The following is a 21,087-nucleotide window of genomic DNA, read 5'->3' as shown; positions in this document are numbered from 1 at the left end:
TTTCGATCGCTTACTCAGCGCGACGAACTGCAGCTATGCAGCGCGCCCGACGCTCCACTTCGTGAGGCCTTGAAGGAAAACGGCAGAATATGATGTTGGGATTCAGGCCTTCTTGTTCATGGCAGCCCACAACGCAGAAGTAATGACGGTGACGCCTTCTCGAGGCTGGGCTAGGTCTCTCCGTATCGGCGCCACCGATTTCGTCTGCTCCCAGCATTGCGTCCCACGGCACACGGAGAGCCCGTTTACGTTAAACTATAGGCTGCGGCGAGCTCGCAGCGTGGTCGGCATGGTCTGCGAGAAGTGACGAGCCTTTTCGCACTCGCAACAGGGCAGAAAAAAGTGCGAATTGACGCAAAACTCTGCCTAGAAACGTGCTTCGCCACAGCCAGGGCTCAATACGACCCAAGTTGGTACGACCCAGATGTCGTTTCCCGCGCCGCCACCAGGCGCCGCTGCTATACCTCAAACTCCAGTGCAAGACGCCCATGAGGCATATGGCTTTGGGGGCCAGTATACTGGCAACCAAAGCCATGCAAGCTAGACGTCCACGTATGTACTAGCAAAATATCTTGAACAACGAAAAGCCAACACTGGCAGCCGCACTGACCACTTCATAAATGGCTGTTGCGTGCGCGTGCATTACGTTTATTGCACTGATGGGCATGCAAGAAGAGAAAATGAGGACTGCTGACCACGATGCGTGAATAATCAAAATATAGTTTATTTTTGCTAAAGCTTACTTACCTAAATACAAAGCACATAATTAAGGTCTCGTATTCGAGGACTTGCCGTGGCAAGTAAGACGAATGTTGCTACAAGAAAGCTACATCACAGGCATACATTTATTATACACTGTTACAAATGAGTGTAAGGGATTGGTAAATCAACATAAAACTTAGATTTGAAAGTAATGAGTAATATATATGAGGTAAGTACACACGGGCAGCAGAGAAATAAATATGTATAGAAAGTACTACAAAAACATTGCTGCAACCCACAAGGACACATAAAAGACTGGTATATCTGTAGCATTTCTTCATCTAGCACACAAGACACACCAGGAAGGGGTGAAAACACAGACACGTGCTAACTTCCAACAGATTGATTTTCAGAAGCGTCCCACACATATATATGGCAATGAACAAGTGCATGGGCATTTACAACTGCGTTTGTAACATTTGACGTGATACAGGCACAACGAATAGGCCAATACAACAATCAAGAAAAAATGGACTTTCCAAACACATGATGGATAGTTCAGTTGTAAATTACAATAAAGAAACTAAAATTTTTGTTGGGTGGTTTTTTGTTGTGCTTCCCGCCAAGTCTTTCACTCCTTATGGTTGAGATATTTTTTTGTATTAAATCAACCAATGATGTGCACTCACACACACGTCCCGAAAAAATTTTTCGACCAAGATTCTCAAAAGCCATGGCAGGCTACGCAACCACTATTTCCAGCTAAGTATGAAATAAATGAAATACCAACATATTCTATATTTAGCAGATTCCAGTGAACCACAGTGCAGAAGAGCAAAATCACAGAACATCGTTAATGGAGTGTGAAGGAAAGAAACAAATGAAGGTGTCTCGCGAAATGTCTTTGTCATCATGCCAAGGATTCAGCCTACCTCTCACTAACTCTAGCAGTACAAACCAACAAAGAATACAACACAACATAATTGGAGCATCGAATACGAGACGGGCACAGCTAAAAAAAAAACATTGGCATAAAAGCTACGAAGGATGAAAATGAAGAAATGGTTTTACTTATAGTATTTTTACTTAAGCACCAAACATATATATAGGCTTACAATTATTACAATGGTGATTTGTAACATTCCCTCACAATTTCAGCCTTTCTGCCCACCCTTCCCCGTGAAACCCAGTGCTCCTTCTGGCGCAGATGGTCCTTGTGCAACTGCAATTTCTTCATTGCAACTCTAGTTGCCGGTGATGCCAATGCTCTTTTTTTTGCTTTCACACCTGAGCACCCTTTTGTCGGTGAACCTCTAACAGCAATTCCATTGCTTGTGGTCACGTTTTTTTCAGCGAGCATTCTTAGCTCATGTAACGATCCAAACAACTGCTGCAACACTGTGTCATCATGAATGTAGTGCAGGGAAGACAGTATGCGCTCGGTTTCAGCCCTTATCTGCGATTTGAAATGGCGCCTGCTCTGTTCAGATGTTTTCTGCAAATCGCACTCAATATGTTCAGTGTCTACATCACCTAGCTCTTCAGTGTGTCGTGCGTCAGATGTGCAGCCTGTAACAGCATGAGCAGTCATATTCGGCCCTTCCCTGTATTCTGCAGGCAGACGTGAAAAACCCCACCCATCAACAAGCAAAACAACTGCAGCAAAGTGCTTGCATGGCAATTTTGACCTGTTAAAGTCGAAGCATGTGCAGCTTGGAGTGCTGAAGTTAACTTTATGAAAGCCCCTCCCCTCATTGACAGAACGAATATGGAATGTTCCTTCGTCACTGCCAACTTCCACGTCCTCGGACCTGTAATCAGACGCTCGTGCAAGCCGCTCCATAATGTGTTTTGCTACAACAGGAGGCCTCCCATGGAGGAACTCGGGCACAGCATGGTGGTAAAGACGGTATGAAGGTGAAAAACTCAGATTCGCCTGCAAGAATTGCACCTCTTTCTGCGGAAAAAAATTTTCAACCAAGACCTTTAAAAGCCCCTGCAGACTACGGCGACCGCTATTTCCAGCTAAGTATGTCTTCAGCTCCTTGTTTTTTGATTCAGTTCCATTGTTCGTGCCAAAAGGGAGGTCCAACCTATACATCTTCACCCACATTTCCTTTACTGAGAGCCATTTACTGCTTACATAGGCTTACAACTTCTCATTTTTCTTCCATTGTGGTGACTGCTTCACAGCTTCAATAGCTTTTGTTAGATCATCTTCATTCGCACTGGATGCTACTTGCCTGAGCATTTTCTTCACAGTGTCAACATCTTCTACTTCATTTTCTTTTTTTGAAATCCACCTGTGCCAAGCCTGTTCTCTGTGAAAATCACACAGGACTGGCCGACTGTTCGGGAAGGCAGCAGAAAGTGCGCTGATTTCCGCCTGGCTGTAGTCCACCATCCAAAACTTAGGACTCAGAGTTGGGTTCCATGCCTTAAAGGTGTTTAGTGCCTCTTCGATGCAATCAGCTGTTTCAAATTGCACCATGAATGCACCAGCAATAGCATAGGAACTTGCAGTCTTCACTACAATAAGAAATAGTGGTAGGGCATAATCCGTTGTTTTATATGTGGCATCAAGACATACCACATCATCACTATACTTAAGCATCAGTTCCCTCATGAACTCAGTCTGAATGCAAAGCAGCAGTGTCTGCTCGCATTCCTGTGCAACAGTTTCCAAAGCGTCACAGTAAGGTAACTCATCCAGCGGCTCCTCTTGCCCTTCTGAATGATGTTCCATTGACTTCACATGATAGGGTCGCAAAAGACATCTTGTTCCAGGTGCTTTCTCAATCATTTGTTCAACATACACAGCTACATTTTCTTGATCAATTGAACTACATCTATCCTTACGGAGTGCCTTCTGGATATGATTTTTTATATCTGTCTTTGTAGGGTAGAAATCTCTGCATGTGGTCGGGGGGCACTGCTTGTTTGAGAACAGTACATCTCGGACAAAAAACCTCAGACAGCTCTCAACTGTTTTTACAGATGTCACACCTTGTTGTACAAGCTCACATATCTTTTTTGACACTTCTGAATTTATTGGCTGCGCATAGCCTGCACACCGGGCATCAATGTCGTGGTTGCAGTGACTTTCCCTGTCGGACATGCAGACATAGAAGCGATGCTGGCGCAGAACAGGTTTATCACTAGATTCTTCTTGCAATGCCAACCTCAGCCGGGACATCACCTCCTTCGAAGCTGTCTCGTGCTGCCATTTGCTACATTGTTCTGAGATGTTAATCTAGAGAGAAAAGAAAAGAGCAGATGGTAAACAGAGTAAACAAAATTAAGTGGTTCTGAATTTTGTCTGAAGGAAATAATAACCTCTTTCAGTGATAGAGAATAGAGATAAATTTGACATACGAAAGCAAAGGCATGACAGCTTAAATGCATAGGCATTAGAAGCTCATGTCATTATATTGATGACATTACAGAACAACATCAATACAATAACACTACAATAATTTTAAATAATTTTTTACAGCTTTATCAGCATTTGCCAGGGGGTCTATACATGGTCAAGCATCCTTTATCCACAAATACTGCAATTCAGTGCTGTAAAGCGCACTTTTTTTAATGCTTCTCAACCGACAGTTTCACCTGTGGCATCAAATGCTAAGATTTTGCATCAAGAATTGCAGTATGAATAAGTGAAAAGATCCAAACCAAAGGCAAGAAATAATAATGACAACAAACAAGAAAAATCTTGTACATTTATGCAACAGTCAAATGTATTACAAAATGGAGACTGTCCATGTTTGTCAGGAAGCATTTCAAGATGTCTGTACAACACTCTTGGTTTCTTGGGCCTTGTAACATGTGCTAGCAATTGTACTGTGAAATCAAACTCATGCGCTGACCCAGCATTCCAAACGTAGTGTAGAGAGCGATATATCTCATCTCAACAAGCACACTTGGAATATGAGGTTATCGCCATGACATAGAAAGAAATTATTAAAACAAGTAGTTACGTTCACAAGCTGAATAACATTTCATTCAGTGACTGCAAAAACAGTCATAAATAAAGCTGTAAGACTTGTAGGTTGAATAATTGTCCATACCATCTCTAAAAAAATTGATTATTAAAACAAGGGCGGAGGCGGAGGCATGTACAATTTAAAATTGCTTATACTCATAGGCATTACCCCATCAGTTCAGCCACTTTCAACCAGACACATTTCTGCACTCGAAGAGGAGCAAAGAATGTTGTTCAGTACTGATTGCACAATCCACGTGCATTCACAAAAACATGTCTTTCATAGCGCATATGTCAAACCACAAGTTTCTTTCACAAAATTAATGACAACTAGTTGTGCTTAGTGGATGCCCCCAATTTTAACACCCTAAATTGTCCAAAAATAATTAAAGTCAATGTATGGAGAGAGTAAGAGTTTTTTTATTGGAAAAGAAAAATGAGAATTTAGGCATCATTTGAAATTCGCTGCATGTAAGTTCATTACTTATTTCGCTGCAAAAATCAACATTTTATTCATGACCGCTAAGCTGATGAAGTGAATGTCTAAGCTGAAATGGTCTAATTTAAAGTCCCTTAAGTTAAAAATAAACATGCAGCTAAAGAAGGCTGTTTACGTTATCATCAATGTTGATCTTCCTGGGCTTCCAGCAAGTAAATCAATCCGAAAGTCAAGAAGTTATATATAGGCCATGTGTTTTTGCTTACCCTGAATTCCGGAAACAACTCCACTTGTTTTACATGCATCATTGCAGTGCAGCCCTTCTTCTTCGTTCCTTGTAACTTCACCTTTTTTCGTTGGAAGGTAGCTGCTGACCATTCTGCGTCTTTCTCCTATTGAATGAAGTGACATATCGAACATCAGTACGCTATAAATAATGACAATTATATTTGGATGAGTGCATGCAGTTAGTGCATTCATTATGAGTTCAGTATTGGTTCCTTGCTCATGCTCGTCCTTTATGGAACAATAAGTTCCATAGTCGCTTTAGCTCCTGCCAGTTGTCAATATTATAATTCAGCTTCGGAGCAGCACTTCGCACGTTCCCTTGGGCACAGGCACCAAAACATTTGGCTCACATTTACATTAGCATTATAGATCAACCCTCCCTCCCGAACTCCTCCCCTCTTCACCCCCCACTGAATTCCGTGGATTTTACAAATTTTTTAGTGTATAGTGATAGAAATGCTAATAGGGCTGGGTGCTTAAACACTTTAATCTGATTAATACCTAACGTTTGAATAACTAACCATCTTTTAACTATCGCTTTACTGATTTACAAGCACATAGTACCTAAAATGGAAGAAAACTGCATTTGAACGAGACAGGTCATTTTTAATGATGTCGACTTTCACATTATTTGATGCTCCCTGTGCTACTCATTTATGGATTTGCCTGACCTCTGCTGTGTTAATATTGCAGCATGCCATTGGTAACAAACAAACCCTGCAACCAACAAGCTGGTTCCAATGTGTCTTACAAAACACTGGGGAGTTCATGCTCACTCCTGCTTTTTAAGCACTTCACAAGGCACCAAAAGGATGACGTGAGGGATGTGTTTTGCAATATCTTCACCAATTTTCTTCAGGTTAATGTCAACTGTATGAACGGGCCACCCAGTTACCTTCATATTTCTCCGTGCTACTAATAATATCAGGCTTACAAATTTCGCTTATTGTATTTTTCCGTGAATTCTGCCATGACACACAGCACTGGAAGTCCTGCTACTAGAGTACGGTTAACTTCAGTCTAACCTCCCCCAAGTGCGTGTCACATTTTTAGATAGTATTTTTGACTAATATCAAGGTTAAGGCCTCCATCGTCATTACGGGCATAATAAATTGATCAACAGGGGAATGGGTAAATTTGCATACTTTAAATATTAACTAATTAAAGAAATATGAAAGAATCCTGAATAAATAGTAAATGTTAACGATGTTGACATGCATAGACTTGAATGGATGCACTGTCCGCTTCTGTTTCTTCAGAAGCATCGCCATTGCTCAGTTTTAACGGTATTTTATCATTACAGAAACTATATAAATACTCACTTGGAATACTTGTCTATAAATCTGTTAACGGTAAGCTCCTGTTCTCTATAATTAATTACTCACGACCAGTTTCCTCACTCCACATCCAACCGGTTCACTTCTACCAACAGCTATTCATTACCACAACCTAGAACTAATCATGGTAGATTCACTACTAATTTTTTCCGCCACACAACTCAGGAACTCATTAACTTGTTGTATAATTAAGATACAATGTCATTTATACACATTTAAATCGACCCTCCGTGAATTTTTTCACTTATGTTCATTTCATCCCCATTTTATTATCAATTATTTTGTGTTATTAAAATGCCTTACAGTGTTAGCTATAGTATCTCATTTTGAACAGTGCCTTATGTGGCATATTGGTGCCTTGGATTTAATTATTCTACTCATCTCTAGCGGAAGGTTCCTTGTGAAGTCTGTTGACTATGGAACCTCCCTCTGTATGCATGTATTATTTCCCATTTAAAACCTAAAGAAAATTATAACATTTCACTGCAGCAGTGATGCGGGCGGCATATATGCTATCGTGAACGCGCATAAGCAGAATTTCGTGCGACGTACCGATGCTTGCACGCTTCAGTGCGTAAGATATATGAGCGCGTTATACCCATATCGGCTCTGCGTGGTATCCGTTCAATTGCCACGTACCTGTCGAGCACTTCTTGAATCTTGCACCTTGTGAAGGTCTCGCCCAAAGAGGCAGCCTCTGTCCACGGCTTGGACAACCTTAAAAGGCATGTCTTCATTCACGACCACATGTCCGCGCTGAGTGCTGAACATCAGCCTGCCTGATATAAAATAAATATTTATATCATCGTGCCGTCGATCCTGACGCGGTACGTACTATACGTACTACACGCTTGCGATGAACATACCTTTTGGCTTCACGGAGTGCTCAGTTTGTAAGCACACATTAACAGCGGCTAGGTCCCTCAGAAGCTCTTCGTATACTTCTTTGGAGACTGCATAACCGGCCCAGGTGTTTCCACACTTTTTCAAGTCCCGCAGGTGCCTCTTTAAAACTTCTTCTTCAGGTGCTATCGGCACAGCAGGCTCCATCGTGACCCCCGCCACAGAAAAAGTGGCGCGAAAATCTGCTCACGGCCACAGGCCAACGCCAAGGAGGCGTTGCACAGGCACACGGGCGCGCCTGCTGGTGTAGTTGTATATTATAGTTTGTGTTTCTCCAGTGCGCTCATTCGATTTTCGTCTGCTGCACGCGCCGGCGCAAGCGGTGGTACCGTTGCTAGGCGACGGCCGGGCATGCGCAGTGTAGAGCCATGTGACACGTACTGCGGAGAACCTCTCCCTGGGGCGCTATTCTGGACATTCCGCCATTTTCTTCGGAGCGTGACGTAGGCGCGACGCAAACAAAATGGCGCTGGTGGCCCGGTTTTGCTTACGTAACGTGACGCCAACTTGACGTTTCGCCTAAGAAACTGAAATGAAGGCACTGAATGTAGCGTTATCGGTAAAGCAAAACAGTTTTCCTCCGCAGTAAAAATAAAGCAGCTATCTCAAAGGGTATGATTATTCTGTCGAAAACGCTTCTCGCTTCCGTCGTCTGCTGCGTACAAGCCGTCGTCTGCTTCAGTAGCTCGGATGCGTGTCCCTGGAAAATGGAATGAGTCATCGCATGTTCGTGCCAACGCGCTTGTTTTCTTTCTTGAGACAACATACGCGAACTACCAGTGGTGATGCGCGCACGTTCTAGGCCACGTTATCGCTATTTCGTGAAACGCAAGTGACTCAGCCCGACTCGGCTGGCTTAGAAACGGCCGAATATCACCGATAGCGTTGCGCGCGCCAGAGATATCCACTAGAGCGACGCAAGCGCCGGCGCTGCCATCTCTTGTTCATTTCGCTGGTTACTCGCACCGCGGGAGGAAACTTCAAGGCGCCGCCTTGCGTACATTTCTTTTTGTAAGTTAGAAAAAGGCCGTTGTCATAACTTTTGATTGTGCGAAAAGGCATTAATCTCGATTACAATACAAATGCAGCAGTGAAAAGTGGACAACATTGCTGAAAGTTTGCTATATTCAACCAATATTATTTCGTATTTACGCGTTCTTTTAAAAAACGATGGCCCAAAACACAAATGCCAACACCACCCGAGAGCGATGCAAATACTATGAGCACGCGTTATGAACAAAAGATTTTCGTGGCGCCAAACGACGGGGAAAATGTGGCGATACGCATTCCTCTCGGCTGCCATTGCATATGGCTGCCCATTAGCATAATTCGCGCGGCTCGTCGCAGCAAAAATTATGGCGGAAAATCTCAGCAATGGCGGCCCTGCGCAACGTCACGCATCGTCAAAATGACGTTTACGAAACAGCCCTTCCTGTGACGCTCCTCATGAGATATTCCTTCAGCCAATCAGCAAGCTGGCATGGCGCATATCTTGAATCGCCACCACATATTCGCGCAATTGCAGATGCATTGCACTGGCTTCTGCACGCTACCGCTCACATTCTTTTTGAAGCGCTAACATCACAATATATCTGTCAAGGACCAAAAAAATGTATTAGTCCATAACATTTGCAGCTCCACGTCACGTTTCGTCATCTTGATGAAAACGCAAAATTGCATTTTGCAATACTTCCGCTTCCCGGCACAAATTTCAAAACACGTGACCTTTCGACAGCCAATCAGAGAGTAAACATGGCGGATAATGGCGGCCGTGCAGCCGCCATGCGTGTCCAGAATAGAGCCCCTGCTGTAATTTGGTCGAATACTTTAATTTGTGCTTTCTCTGCTAGGGGCGCTAAACATGGTGAATTTTTTACTTTACACAAACCATTGACGTAAACAATCGAGGTGTCTAAAGATGTTTTGATACCTCAGGCAAATAGGCAGTTGATTTTTTTTTATTTGATTGTTGAAGCTGCTTTTTAGTCATACCGTCAATGTTTTTGTACTTGATTAACCACCGGCAGCCGACAGCCTATTGGTATCGATGTGTTTCCTGGCCGTTGGCGTTCGAATACTGCGGCGGTAAAACCAGGCCCCGTACACTCTCAAGTTCAACAAATGGCCACAGAGGGCGAAAAATCAATCGAGGCGCGTTTCAGCGTAAGCGCGCAAGTGGAGCTACTGTAATTTGGTCGAATACTTTAATTTGTGCTTTCTCTGCTAGGGGCGCTGAACATGCTGAATTTTTTACTTTACACAAACTATTCACATAAACAATCGAGGCGTCTAAGGAAGTTTTGTTACCTCAGGCAAGTAGGCAGTTGATTTTTTAAAATTTGATTGTTGAAGCTGCTGTTTAGTCATAGCGTCAAGGTTTTTGTACTTGATTAACCACCGACAGCCTATTGGTATCGATGTGTTTCCTGGCCGTTGGCGTTCGAATACTGCGGCGGTAAAACCGGTAAAACATTTTCGAAAGCATGCTGGTTTCGTCTGCGAGTCATTACATAGACTTGCTGTAAAGAGGTCTACTCTTGGCAAAAAATAGTGCCCCATTTTGTTTAGGCGTTGATTATCGTAATGAATGCGGCGGAGGTTGAGGGAGTACGCTTGAAGGTACGTTTTTATGCCGTTGATCTCCATAACACCGTAAGTACGCAAACCGATGTCACAGAACACCCGATGCATCATTGTGTGTTCTCCGTCATCGCTTGTTTGCTGTACACCTACTAATTCTTCATTTCTTCAAGTGTTGTATCCTCCTTTTGTCCTTGTTCTCTTGTGCTTCAGTTACAGTATGTCGTTCCGTCAGCTGTAACGCGCATTCGCAAAACCAATACGTTTGATAAGACGCAGTGGTTATCATAATTTCACTACACGTGTATAAGCTGGCACATATGGTTCAGATACGGATACCTGTATGCGGACTTGCACGACGTTGATGCGGACATTAGGATAAGTATGACACCCGTGAGGAAGAGGCAGCTGACGGCCGTAAGCTGTTGCGTTCTTTCGGCCAAACTACCCGACCTGGTAGTGCTGTAAAGATGCTGTATAAAAGTGACACGCGGTGACAGGGAAAATATTATACTTAGCAGCCGACCGTACGTTTTGTAGCTTAGATCTTCTTTCTTGTGCGTTTGTGCTACCCTTATTAATGAGCCATTTCTTGATTACGTTCTTGACTATGTAACCACGTTTGTGTGGATGCGTAGACGTGTGCTTTCTGTTTGTACTTGTAAAATGCAAATAAAATATTTCAGGCTTACTCAATCTTTGGTGTCATGTGCGTTTATTCCAGTCGAGGCCATCGTGCCACCTGGAAAGCGCATTCTGTCAGTAGCCCTACACGAAATGCAACAGCTGGCGCGCGGCGGCACAACTCGGGGTAACGGCGGCGTAATGAACAAAAAACCGCTCGGGATGCCCTTAAAAGTCAGTTCAGAGTGTGCCTTAATTCAACATGACTCAGCGCTACATGTATTCTGCTGCGCCTCGATCATGCTCCCGCCAGTTTGGTTGCTGTGTGGCAAACGTAGCGCCTACATAAATATATAGGCGCTACGTTTGCCACACAGCAACTAAACTGGCGGGAGCACGATCGAGGCGCACCAGCTAGAAACCCAGTAAAGCCACAGAACACCTGGTAAACTGCGCAAAACCGCGTTTCCGTTTCCTGTTGTACAGCGCCACCGTGGTCACATACTTTAGTTCACGACGCCACCGCTACGCTTATTTCCGTAGCACTGTGGAAGGTACAGTTTCCCTTCTCTAAATTTGTATAGGTGTTCTGTGGTAAAACCGGTAAAACATTTTCGAAAGCATGCTGGTTTCGTCTGCGAGTCATTACATATACTTGCTGTAAAGAGGTCTACTCTTGGCAAAAAATAGTGCCTCATTTTGTTTAGGCGTTGATTATCATGATGAATGCGGCGGAGGTTGAGGGAGTACTCTTGAAGGTACGTTTTTATGCCGTTGATCTCCATAACGCCGTAAATACGCAAAGCGATGTCACAGAACACCCGATCATTGTGTGTTCTCCGTCATCGCTTGTTTGCTGTACGCCTACTAATTCTTCATTTCTTCAAGTGTTGTATCCTCCTTTTGTCCTTGTTCTCTTGTGCTTCACTTACAGTATGTCGTTCCGTCAGCTGTAATGCGCATTTGCAAAACCAATACGTTTGATAAGACGCAGTGGTTGTCATAATTTCACTACACATGTATTAAGCTGGCACATATATGGTTCAGATACAGATGCCTGTATGCGGACTTGCACGACGTTGATGCGGAGGTTAGGATAATTATGGCAGAGGCAGCTGACGGCCGTAAGCTGTTGCATTCTTTCCGCCAAACTACCCGGCCTGGTAGTGCTGTAAAGATGCTGTATAAAAGTGACACGCGGTGACAGGGAAATTATTATACCTAGCAGCCGACCGTACGTTTTGTAACTTAGGTCTTCTTTCTGGTGCGTTTGTGCTACCCTTATTAATGAGCCATTTCTTGCCTATGTTCTTGACTATGTAACCGCGTTTGTGTGGATGCGTAGACGTGTGCTTTTTGTTGTACTTGTAAAATGCAAATAAAATATTTTCAGGCTTACTCAATCTTTGGTGTCGTGTGCGTTTATTCCAGTCGAGGCCATCGTGCCACCTGGAAACCGCATTTTGTCAGTAGCCCTACACGAAATGCAACAGCTGGAGCGCGGCGGCACAACTCGGCGTAACGGCGGCGTAATAAACGAAAAACCGCTCGGGATGCCCTTAGAAGTCAGTTCAGAGTGTGCCTTAACTCGATATGACTCAGCGCTACATGTATTCTGCGCCTCGATCGTGCTCCCGCCAGTTTGGTTGCTGTGTGGCAAACGTAGCGCCTACTTAATATAGGCGCTACGTTTGCTACACAGCAACTAAACTGGCGGGAGCACGATCCAGGCGCAGAAGCCAGAAACCCAGTAAAGCCACAGAACACCTGGTAAAGCGTGTGCAAAACCCCGTTTCCGGATGGATGGATGGATGTTATGAGCGTCCCCTTTGGAACGGGGCGGTGGCTTGCGCCACCAAGCTCTTGCTACTATGCTGCCTAATATCCTACCTAGGTTAACCCATGAGAAAAAAAAAGGCGTAAACTGCTGACACGCACGTGGTAGGAGCGAAATGCCATACTAAAACGCTGCTGCCACGCACGGAAGTGACGTCACAGTTATGATGACGTTTTTAAACAAGTATGGCGTGTTCCGGTTTATAGTTTTGCGCGCGCTGCTGGAGCTGCTTCAGCTTTTCAGCTTAGCTAAAACAGAATTTTACGGCTTCTTACTGTGTTGTGTGATAGAATGTTGTTCTAGTTAGTTGCGCTGGAAGAACCGGATGGTGTTCGAGCTTGCGATCTCGAGCCACACTTGGGCGCAACGCTGGAGCAGCTCGTTTCTTTATGCCTTGGAGCGCGTTTATGGTTGGTAGTGTGGTCTTGTGCAGCTCCTGTTACGTTTTTCAGTGCTGTTGCTCTTGTTTGTTGAATTTACTGATGTGAATGGAGCATATGTGGGCTCTCAGTTTGGCAGAACTTTTTGCTCTTATGGTAAAAAACGTTTAAACTCGTTCCAAATGCTTGTTGCTGCAGTTGCCGCTTAGTGTTGTGCATCGATCGCGAAAAAAAAAAAAAAAGTTTCATCCTTCGTAGGATTGCTGTTGCAGATATTGCCTAAGTAAGTGAGCTGTTGCAATTTTTATATGGCACTCGATGTCGCATTTACCTGTACTGTTTCTTGTCTTGCATGTTCATACTGTTTGTTTATCGGATTTTGGCGGCTAGCGAATCGCGACTTGCTTGAGCACCTGCTCGCCACAGTTCTAAAGGAACATGTTGAGCAACCCCAATGTAAACTATGAAGACAAATATTGCAGAACGTGGCCCAGCCGCTCATAGTTCTACTTTGGCTCAATTTTTGTTTACAAACATGATGTAGGTTCATTGCAGGAACCTGCATTAGGTTATAGATGTGAGATGCACGCTAATATGACCGGTGTGGGTTTGCGGGTCCCTGCATGCCACTCTCAAGCAAATGCCAAGTTTCCATTGTATGAATCTTCCTTGACTTCGCAGGGCTTGTTTGGTTAATCCCTTCATCTGTGCAATAGAATGCTCATTAGTCATGAGCCTTACCCTGATCCTCTTGTCCAACAAAAAAAAAAATCTTTTAGGCATTGCATTAGGGAATATATCTGAGTGCCAATGTGACAATTTTTGCCTCTGTAACCTTTTTTTTCTCCCATCTTATCAGTGAAGGCCTTGTTCGAACAGAGTGCCATGCAGTGACAGAAATTCTCATCACAGTAAGAAAATCTCTGAAGGAGATTTTTGAGTCTGACTAGGACTTCGTCTTGGGCAAATTGGTGAAGTCTGCTGCACATTGTTTTTGTGTGCGAAAATCTATTTACAGAGGAAGGACACATGAAAGTGCGAACTACTAACTGATTTAATGATTCAAAGGATGAAACATAGTGTACAAATTTTGTGCACAGGCAAGAGGTGAATGTTGTGACAGTGCTAGTTTGTCTTTTAATGCTACAAATAGCCATTAAACAAGTGCACCTCTGGGGAATTAAGGCAATTGAAGTGCTACTAACATGTGCACTCTCTGATAAAATATACCTTCATGAGCTCATGCGATGTTTTGTTGCTACTCCTGCACAGGATCATAATGTGCGAAAGCACGGCTCATATGAGCAGGCCTTGCAATGTGTGCTGCACCATCCGGTTTATTTAAATTGTTTGAATGCTCCCTCAAATAGTCATTCAGGCATTGGGCCGTTTGGTCCACGTAGAACTTGCCACAGCTGAGAGATATCTTATGACCAACCCACAGCACAATGCTCAATATGGTTGGCGTGATTTTTCATACACCCTTGTCTTTAGGTACGAGAACACAATTGGGCTAATTTGACAGGTGTATAAAGGGACAAATGGGACATTGCATCTAGCAGGCATGTTCTTGAAGCTGTGGGTAAATTTGTGCGCATATTTGTACATGAGGTGTACAATTTGTACACCTCAGGCCTAGTGGCGTCTGTTCCGCTTACATTTGATTAGCAAGTCCTTGTCGAGCTGCTCTTCAGCTTTCAGGAAATGGATTCGGCCATGGCACGCATGACCCAATTCCCCCACCTGTTCGCTAGTTGCGCTTCTGCTGTGACGGGTGTTGCGACGCTCGCCACCAAGGTGCTCTGTCAGGAGCATATACTAGATTGACAAGTAACCTTATTTCCGCATTTCTTGTCAGCAATTTGGGCACACTTAGCTAAAACTTTCATGTTTAGTGCACTAGTGAGTAGTTACTCTAAGCACCTTTATGACAAGTTGACTGTCTTTGCTATGCGCTTAGCTGAAAACCTTCTATGTTTTTAAAGCTGATTCTGAACAGTATCCACAATTGCCGACCAAGTCACTTCCTTTGGCCTCCTCGGATGTTCTTATCTTCCAAGCTGAATTAGCCTTTATCGAGCTGAGCCATAATTGTTTGACCAGATGATGAAAATAGGTAATGAACTCGGAGAAAGCATAGGGTAAATTAAATATGCATTTTTGGAATTTATAAATAGTATGGATAAGGGAAATGAAAGTGGACGAAAAGATAGTTTGCTGTAGGTAGGAGCTGAATCCACACCACCTTCATTAGGCATGTAGTGCCTTACCAATTCAGCTACTGTGGCACTCACCCTCCCATCCCCTTGGCATAAGCCACTGCCACTCACAGCCACAGCAGCAGACGTCTTAACTGCAGGCATCATAAAATACATCAGCAGGCAACTGTTCAAGGGCTCTGACTTCGGCTGCCCCTTGATGCCCTAAGACAGGGTATGATGGTTTATTGGCCATTTGCCCAATTGGGGCAAGTGGCCTGTTGATGTGATTTGATCAAATGAACAGGCATTTGAAATCCCACTTACTCAATTGGTTGTACATGCCGTTACCAAATCTGTTCTTTAAAAGGTGAAGCGTTCCTCACTAGGACACACCATCAGACATAAGAAGAACAGATATCACTAGATATGACTTTGTGCCATATGTGCTCAGAATTAGCCACAAATTGAAAAACTTGACTAGTAGATATGATGCCCCAATGGTTTCTCCCGCACCGAAGTGATTAGCCCAATTGTGTCTTTGTAACACGAGTACTGAGAGACAAGGATGTACAAAGAACCATGCCAAGCACTTTGTGTGTTGTGCTGTGGGGGTTATCAGCGCAATACCTCTCTGCTGTGGCAAGTCCTATGCAGGTCAGAGGGACTAGTGTCTAAAGGGACACTAAAGGCAATTATTAAGTCAAGCTAAAGTAATAGATTAGTGCTCGAAAACGTCGAAGGCATCACTGTTATTGCGAACAGAGCTTCAGTAATTGATGAACGGAAGTAACTGCAATACACAATTAGAGGCTGCCCCAGCACATTAAAGTACCAGCCCGATGATGAAGGCACTCCTCATTAAAGTTCTGTCGCTAGGACTTATCTACTAGTAATAAAAAGATTGCTGCATTGCATTATAAGATGAAAGAAAATGCTATTCGTCTAGTTCTATTTGATATTTAGAAAAAAGAACCCATTGAGGTTACCCTTGAAAGCATCGCCCACGCTTACATGTTTTAGTAGTTTCGTTATCACATAGTGCTGAGCTGGATTTTCTGGCTCGCGAAACTCGCCCAAACTGCAAGTTACAGAGAATTTGATGTTTATGTGATGTTGCGGGATTCCCGAACAGTCCGTGCTACTTGATCAAGAGCAGTTGCAGCGGCGAGTCCAACGTTCTGTCTTGGCTCGGTTGCTACATGGCCGGGCTTACGCATTTTGCACAGAAAACTGTAGCACCGTCTGTAGGGTACTGTTTTACTCACCAATGGAAGTGAAGGGCAGTGATGGCACAACGTCGCCACTCTGTCCTCAGGAGCAGGCGAATTGAATTGCTCTCTAGGTATGCGAACCCTTCAGATGCAATTTTCTCGTAAACTATCTCTTCTTGGCATGGAAGAAGCACTGTGAGGTTTATGGAATGCTACTTTAATAGGCAACATCTACTTAGTATTTGCCTTTAGTGTCCCATCAAATGGCCATAATAGGAAGCACTCAAACAATTCAAATAAATTTCATGGTGTGCATCTTGGCACGCTTTGCAAGGCCTACTAATGTGAACTGTGCTTTTTGCGTGTTATGATCTTGGGCAGTGCATGAGTTCATGGAGGCATATGTTATTAAAACAATCCTGCATGTGTTAGTTAATATAATTCATTTTAATTGCATGTGACCTTAGAAGCAGGCTAGTAGCCAATAAGCTGTTGTATGCTACCCCAAGGCATTTAGGCGGTCAAAGTTAGGGCCGTCGACCATTTGCCTGCTCCTAAGACCGATTAATGGCAAATCAGTTCTGTGGAAGCCCGCAAAATCAAGGAGGGTTCACGAAAAGGAAAATTCTCATCAACCTGACTTTAGCACAATGTCCTGGGTTCCATCCCAGGACCTGGAGAAAATTTTTTTTCAGCTATGAAGCTTTTTTTTTTCGAAGAAATCCCTTATGGGTTTTTAAAAAACTGCTTTGGGCTGAGAAACCTATGAAGCCATCGTTGTTTTAACATACATCACATGACATAGCCGTAGGTACGTACGATTGTATAACACATAATCACTGATAACTTGACAATCCATGCTTCTCTTTCATATGCTCGTCCAGTACACATGTAGAACGCAACAGTCTGCATGTTGTAAGCTGACTTCAAATGGCCGGAGTAGAAATCATGCTGTCACTGTCACACAATCATAGTCACTGACGTCTTTTTGCTTTTGTTACACACATAGTTCATTTTACACAAACATGTTGGTCCGCCTAGCAACACTTCACGTTAATCATAACAATGTTGGGTTACCAGCAAAATGTTACCATAACATTGGTTCCCATAATGCATGGGAGTCACTCCATTTTGATTTCCGACTTGTGTAGTTATTTAACCCTTTTGCTGGAATTCAAATTAAGAAGTCCTCATTGTTAATTACATGAATGCAATAATGACTTGCAGGCTAAGGCAATGTTTTCAGACTTGCGACGGAAGCACTGTGAGCAGAGGTGTATGTACAAAGAAGTTGTGCGAAGGCTAGGTTTGGTCGTCCTGGTCACCAATTTATGGGAGGCAGCATGAAGAGGTAACTAGGCTTATTCAAGCCAGCCAGCCATGGTGTCACGGGATCTTGGGAGCAGCCGTTCAGGTCGCGTGCACTAGCATGTTCTATTCTTGCTCTGCCTGTGCGTGAGCCCATCTTCTTTGCCTATGTTGGAAGTGATAGCCGCGCGGCTACAGAGCCCATCTCCTAGTGCGAAGTGCAATTGAAATAAAGTCCAATGGTAAAGCCCCCAGGTAAAGTGTGCAGACGGTGTCGTCATTGGTAGTGTCGGGTTCTCGCAATCTGAGAGATATACACCAGGCAGCACCGGCAGCATAGGTTGTGAGTGAAGCGCAGCCACATATGATACCAAAGTGAGAAATCGCAACCTGCCACAGGCACTCGTAGATGCACGGGCCTGTAGAAGTCGGAGCTCCGAAAGTAGACCATCTGGCAGCTTGGGACTTGCGTGGAGATAGCGCAAGTATTGGTCACTCATGTTGTTGACTTAGAAGTGATTCTCGAGCTGAAGAAACCAGATGGCAAAGTTGCTCCTGCAAAATTTCGGTAGGCCATGCATCTGCGAAAGATGTGAGCACAACATCGGAAAGCTTGCCTGCTGCTGCTTTCAGTGGAATCTCGAATGCCTATAGCATCAGGGTTGCAGTGGTCACTCAATGCATCACGAAGGTTGTGCTTGTGGCAACGCCGCGCCAGCGAGAGTGAAATTTGCGCCTTGTTGAGTCGGTGGCTGAGCCTCTGAATTGGCGATGAGTGAGTTGCCCCGAGTGGAAAGCGGGCAGCTTGTGGGGACGTCTAAGGAAGAACAGCGACGAGCTGTAAAGTAGCCGAAGGCACTTGCGTTTAGCCCAGTGTATTTCTTGGAAGGAATCGTCGAGCAGCTGCCTTTGAGCTGGGGGAGGAAGCTCATGGACCACGTAGAGGTTTGATGCTGGGGTCGGCGCATGCTGACGACCGGCACGGGTGGAAGCAGGTGATGTGGGACGACCATATTCAGAATGACACGATAGATGGCGAGAGCTGTTGTGATGGAGCACCAGCTGGAGGAGAGTGAGTGCTCGAGGTGACATAGTGAGCAAGGACGGCTGCCCACGAGTCCTTGTACAAGTCAGAGCAGGGGCTGAGAGCCGGAGCCTGGAACCTTGTTAAGAAGGAAATGGTTGTTTAGCGGGATGAACCAGATGTCCAGCATGTCTGTAGAATTCCCATGCCCCCTACAATCGCAAGACTTCTGCCAAACCGTGCGAGGCCACGTCACTACTCGCCTTGGTAAAGTCGGTGCGCTGATGCTGGCATGGCAGGGCTCAGTCGTCCTGGTCACCAAGTTGTGGGAAGGCTGGGCTCGGTCAGCTGTGTCATCACTTTGAGGGAGGCAGAGCGAAGAAGTAGCTGCCGTAGCCACTGTTTGTTTAAGCCAGCCATGGTGCCACGGGATCTCGGGGCAGGCTGACACCGCGGCCGCTTTGGTCAAGTGCGCTAGCGTGATCTATTCTCGCACTACCTGCTTATGAGCTCATCTTTTTCGCCTGCGTTAGAGGTGACAGTCATGCCGCTACGAGGTACTAAACATGTTTACTGTTTGAGCATCTCTGAATTGCATGAGCTAATAAATACACCCATCACACAAGTGCAGAGCCCTTCCGCTAAGTCTGTCTGGCAGGAGTCTTTTGTCCTGTAAATATTCACGTTTTCCCTGTCCATTGTACAGCTGTATCCTGCTACGTCTACTTGGTTAGATGCCGACGCCAAACTTGGAGGAAAAAGCGAAGCTAGATCCTTATTAAACGATTTCAATGTGATAGAATTTTTACAATTATCAGCATTCAAAATTAGCTCTCATTACAAACCACATTTAAATTTCCAAGAAACTCTCACTAAAAGGCAAAGCTTATACTTTCTGATGAGCCTACCTTGTGCATTTTCATTCCTTAAGAATTTGTGTACTTTTCCTTATAGCTTTTATTTTCAACATTAAGTGAACAGGGTTTTTCAACTTATGGTCAAAAGACATTTACACAAGAACTAAAATTCGTGCTATCTTGTGCTGTCAGGCCAAATTTAAGCTTTTCTGTGTTGTATGTCATCTTGCTTTTGTGTTCTACTTGGCGCTTAATAGACAATTTATGCACAAACAAACCATTTGTATTACAGACTCTTCAACTTTATATGCACAAAGTATTGCCATTGCAGACAGAAAACACTGAAATATAGTAATTCTGAGAATTGTTTTCCGCGCAAGAAATTTGGTTGGCTTTGGGCAAGGGTCTAAAAATGTTGCATAATTTGGTTTCCTAAAGTCAGTTTTTCCATAATACAGCTGTAGTCACAGGACATGTGTGTTCCTTAATTACAGACGTGCGCACCACATGTGCTTACACATGTGCTTAAGATACCCCGATAGACATTTTACACACAAACAAACCATTTGTATTACAGACTCTTCAACTTTAAATCCAAAAAGTACTACCATTGCAGACATAAAATACTAAAATATGGTAAAAAATTCTGGGAATTGTTTTCTGCATAAGAAATTCGGTTGACTTTGGGCAAGGGTCCAAAAATGTTGTGGAAGTCGGTTTCCTAAAGTCAGATTTTCCGTAATACAGCTGTGTTACGCGGTGAAGCATGTCAAAAATGAAAAGAGGCTGTTGTCACAGGACATGCGTGTTCCTTAATTACACATGCACGCACCTGCTGTTTCCTGTCATACTACAAATACCGACACATGTAATAACTACTGGCAGCCATTCAAAGCTGTTTGTGTGGAGATTTAAGGCCCATGTTCTGGGGTGAAAAGTGCGGCCCTAGCTGTAAGAAAGTAACGTTTTGTTTATCAAGCCAAAGTTTATAGTGTTCATGTTTTTTAAGTGTTTAATATTTCTAGAATAATAGCTACATCCTTGCAAGGTAGTTGAAATAACAGCTCACATTGCCCCAGCCATGTCCAAAGTAGCTCTGATGGCCTGCTAGTACAATAAATAGGTGTATTGGTGCTTTTACTGACAGGAGACGGAGGGTGCACAGACGTATCATTAAGGGGACACTAAAGCAAAACAATAAATCAGTTTAGACTAATAAAGCATTGTTTTAGAACCCTGCAGGCAGTCATTTTAAAACAATAGTTTGGTTATTAGATGTGAAAATGAAGTTCGAAGTATCAGTATTTGAAATTCACGCCAAAACCTCGACACAGCTGCGTCAGTGTGACGTCAGGGATTTCAAAGTATATTTTTGCATTTGGGCAGTGTTGGCTGAGTAAAAATTCTA

General features: G+C 43.9%; 1 protein-coding gene across 1 annotated transcript; it reads right to left on the bottom strand.

Moving 5' to 3' along the window:
* Window positions 1-781: 781 nt before the first annotated feature.
* LOC135921658 (uncharacterized) lies at window positions 782-7,804 on the bottom strand. Its single transcript, XM_065455941.2, has 4 exons — window positions 7,621-7,804; window positions 7,394-7,533; window positions 5,396-5,521; window positions 782-3,955 (listed from the first exon to the last, which is right to left on the bottom strand). The coding sequence occupies exons 1-4, from the start codon at window positions 7,802-7,804 to the stop codon at window positions 2,852-2,854; spliced, it is 1,554 nt and encodes a 517-aa protein (XP_065312013.1). The 3' UTR covers window positions 782-2,851.
* Between the last annotated feature and the right edge of the window lie 13,283 nt (window positions 7,805-21,087).

Source organism: Dermacentor albipictus, chromosome 8 (genome assembly GCF_038994185.2).
Source record: "Dermacentor albipictus isolate Rhodes 1998 colony chromosome 8, USDA_Dalb.pri_finalv2, whole genome shotgun sequence".
Lineage (NCBI taxonomy): Eukaryota > Metazoa > Arthropoda > Arachnida > Ixodida > Ixodidae > Dermacentor > Dermacentor albipictus.
Note: the sequence above shows the minus strand (reverse complement) of the source record. Positions and strands in the feature narration are given on the sequence as shown.

Excerpts from the sequence above, each read along its gene's own strand:
- LOC135921658 (XM_065455941.2), bottom strand. The coding sequence starts at position 7,804 with ATGGAGCCTGCTGTGCCGATAGCACCTGAAGAAGAAGTTTTAAAGAGG. Across the intron at positions 7,534-7,620 it reads GCACTCCGTGAAGCCAAAAG|GCAGGCTGATGTTCAGCACT; the intron begins GTATGTTCATCG and ends ATTTTATATCAG. Across the intron at positions 3,956-5,395 it reads AGTTGTTTCCGGAATTCAGG|ATTAACATCTCAGAACAATG; the intron begins GTAAGCAAAAAC and ends TTTTCTCTCTAG.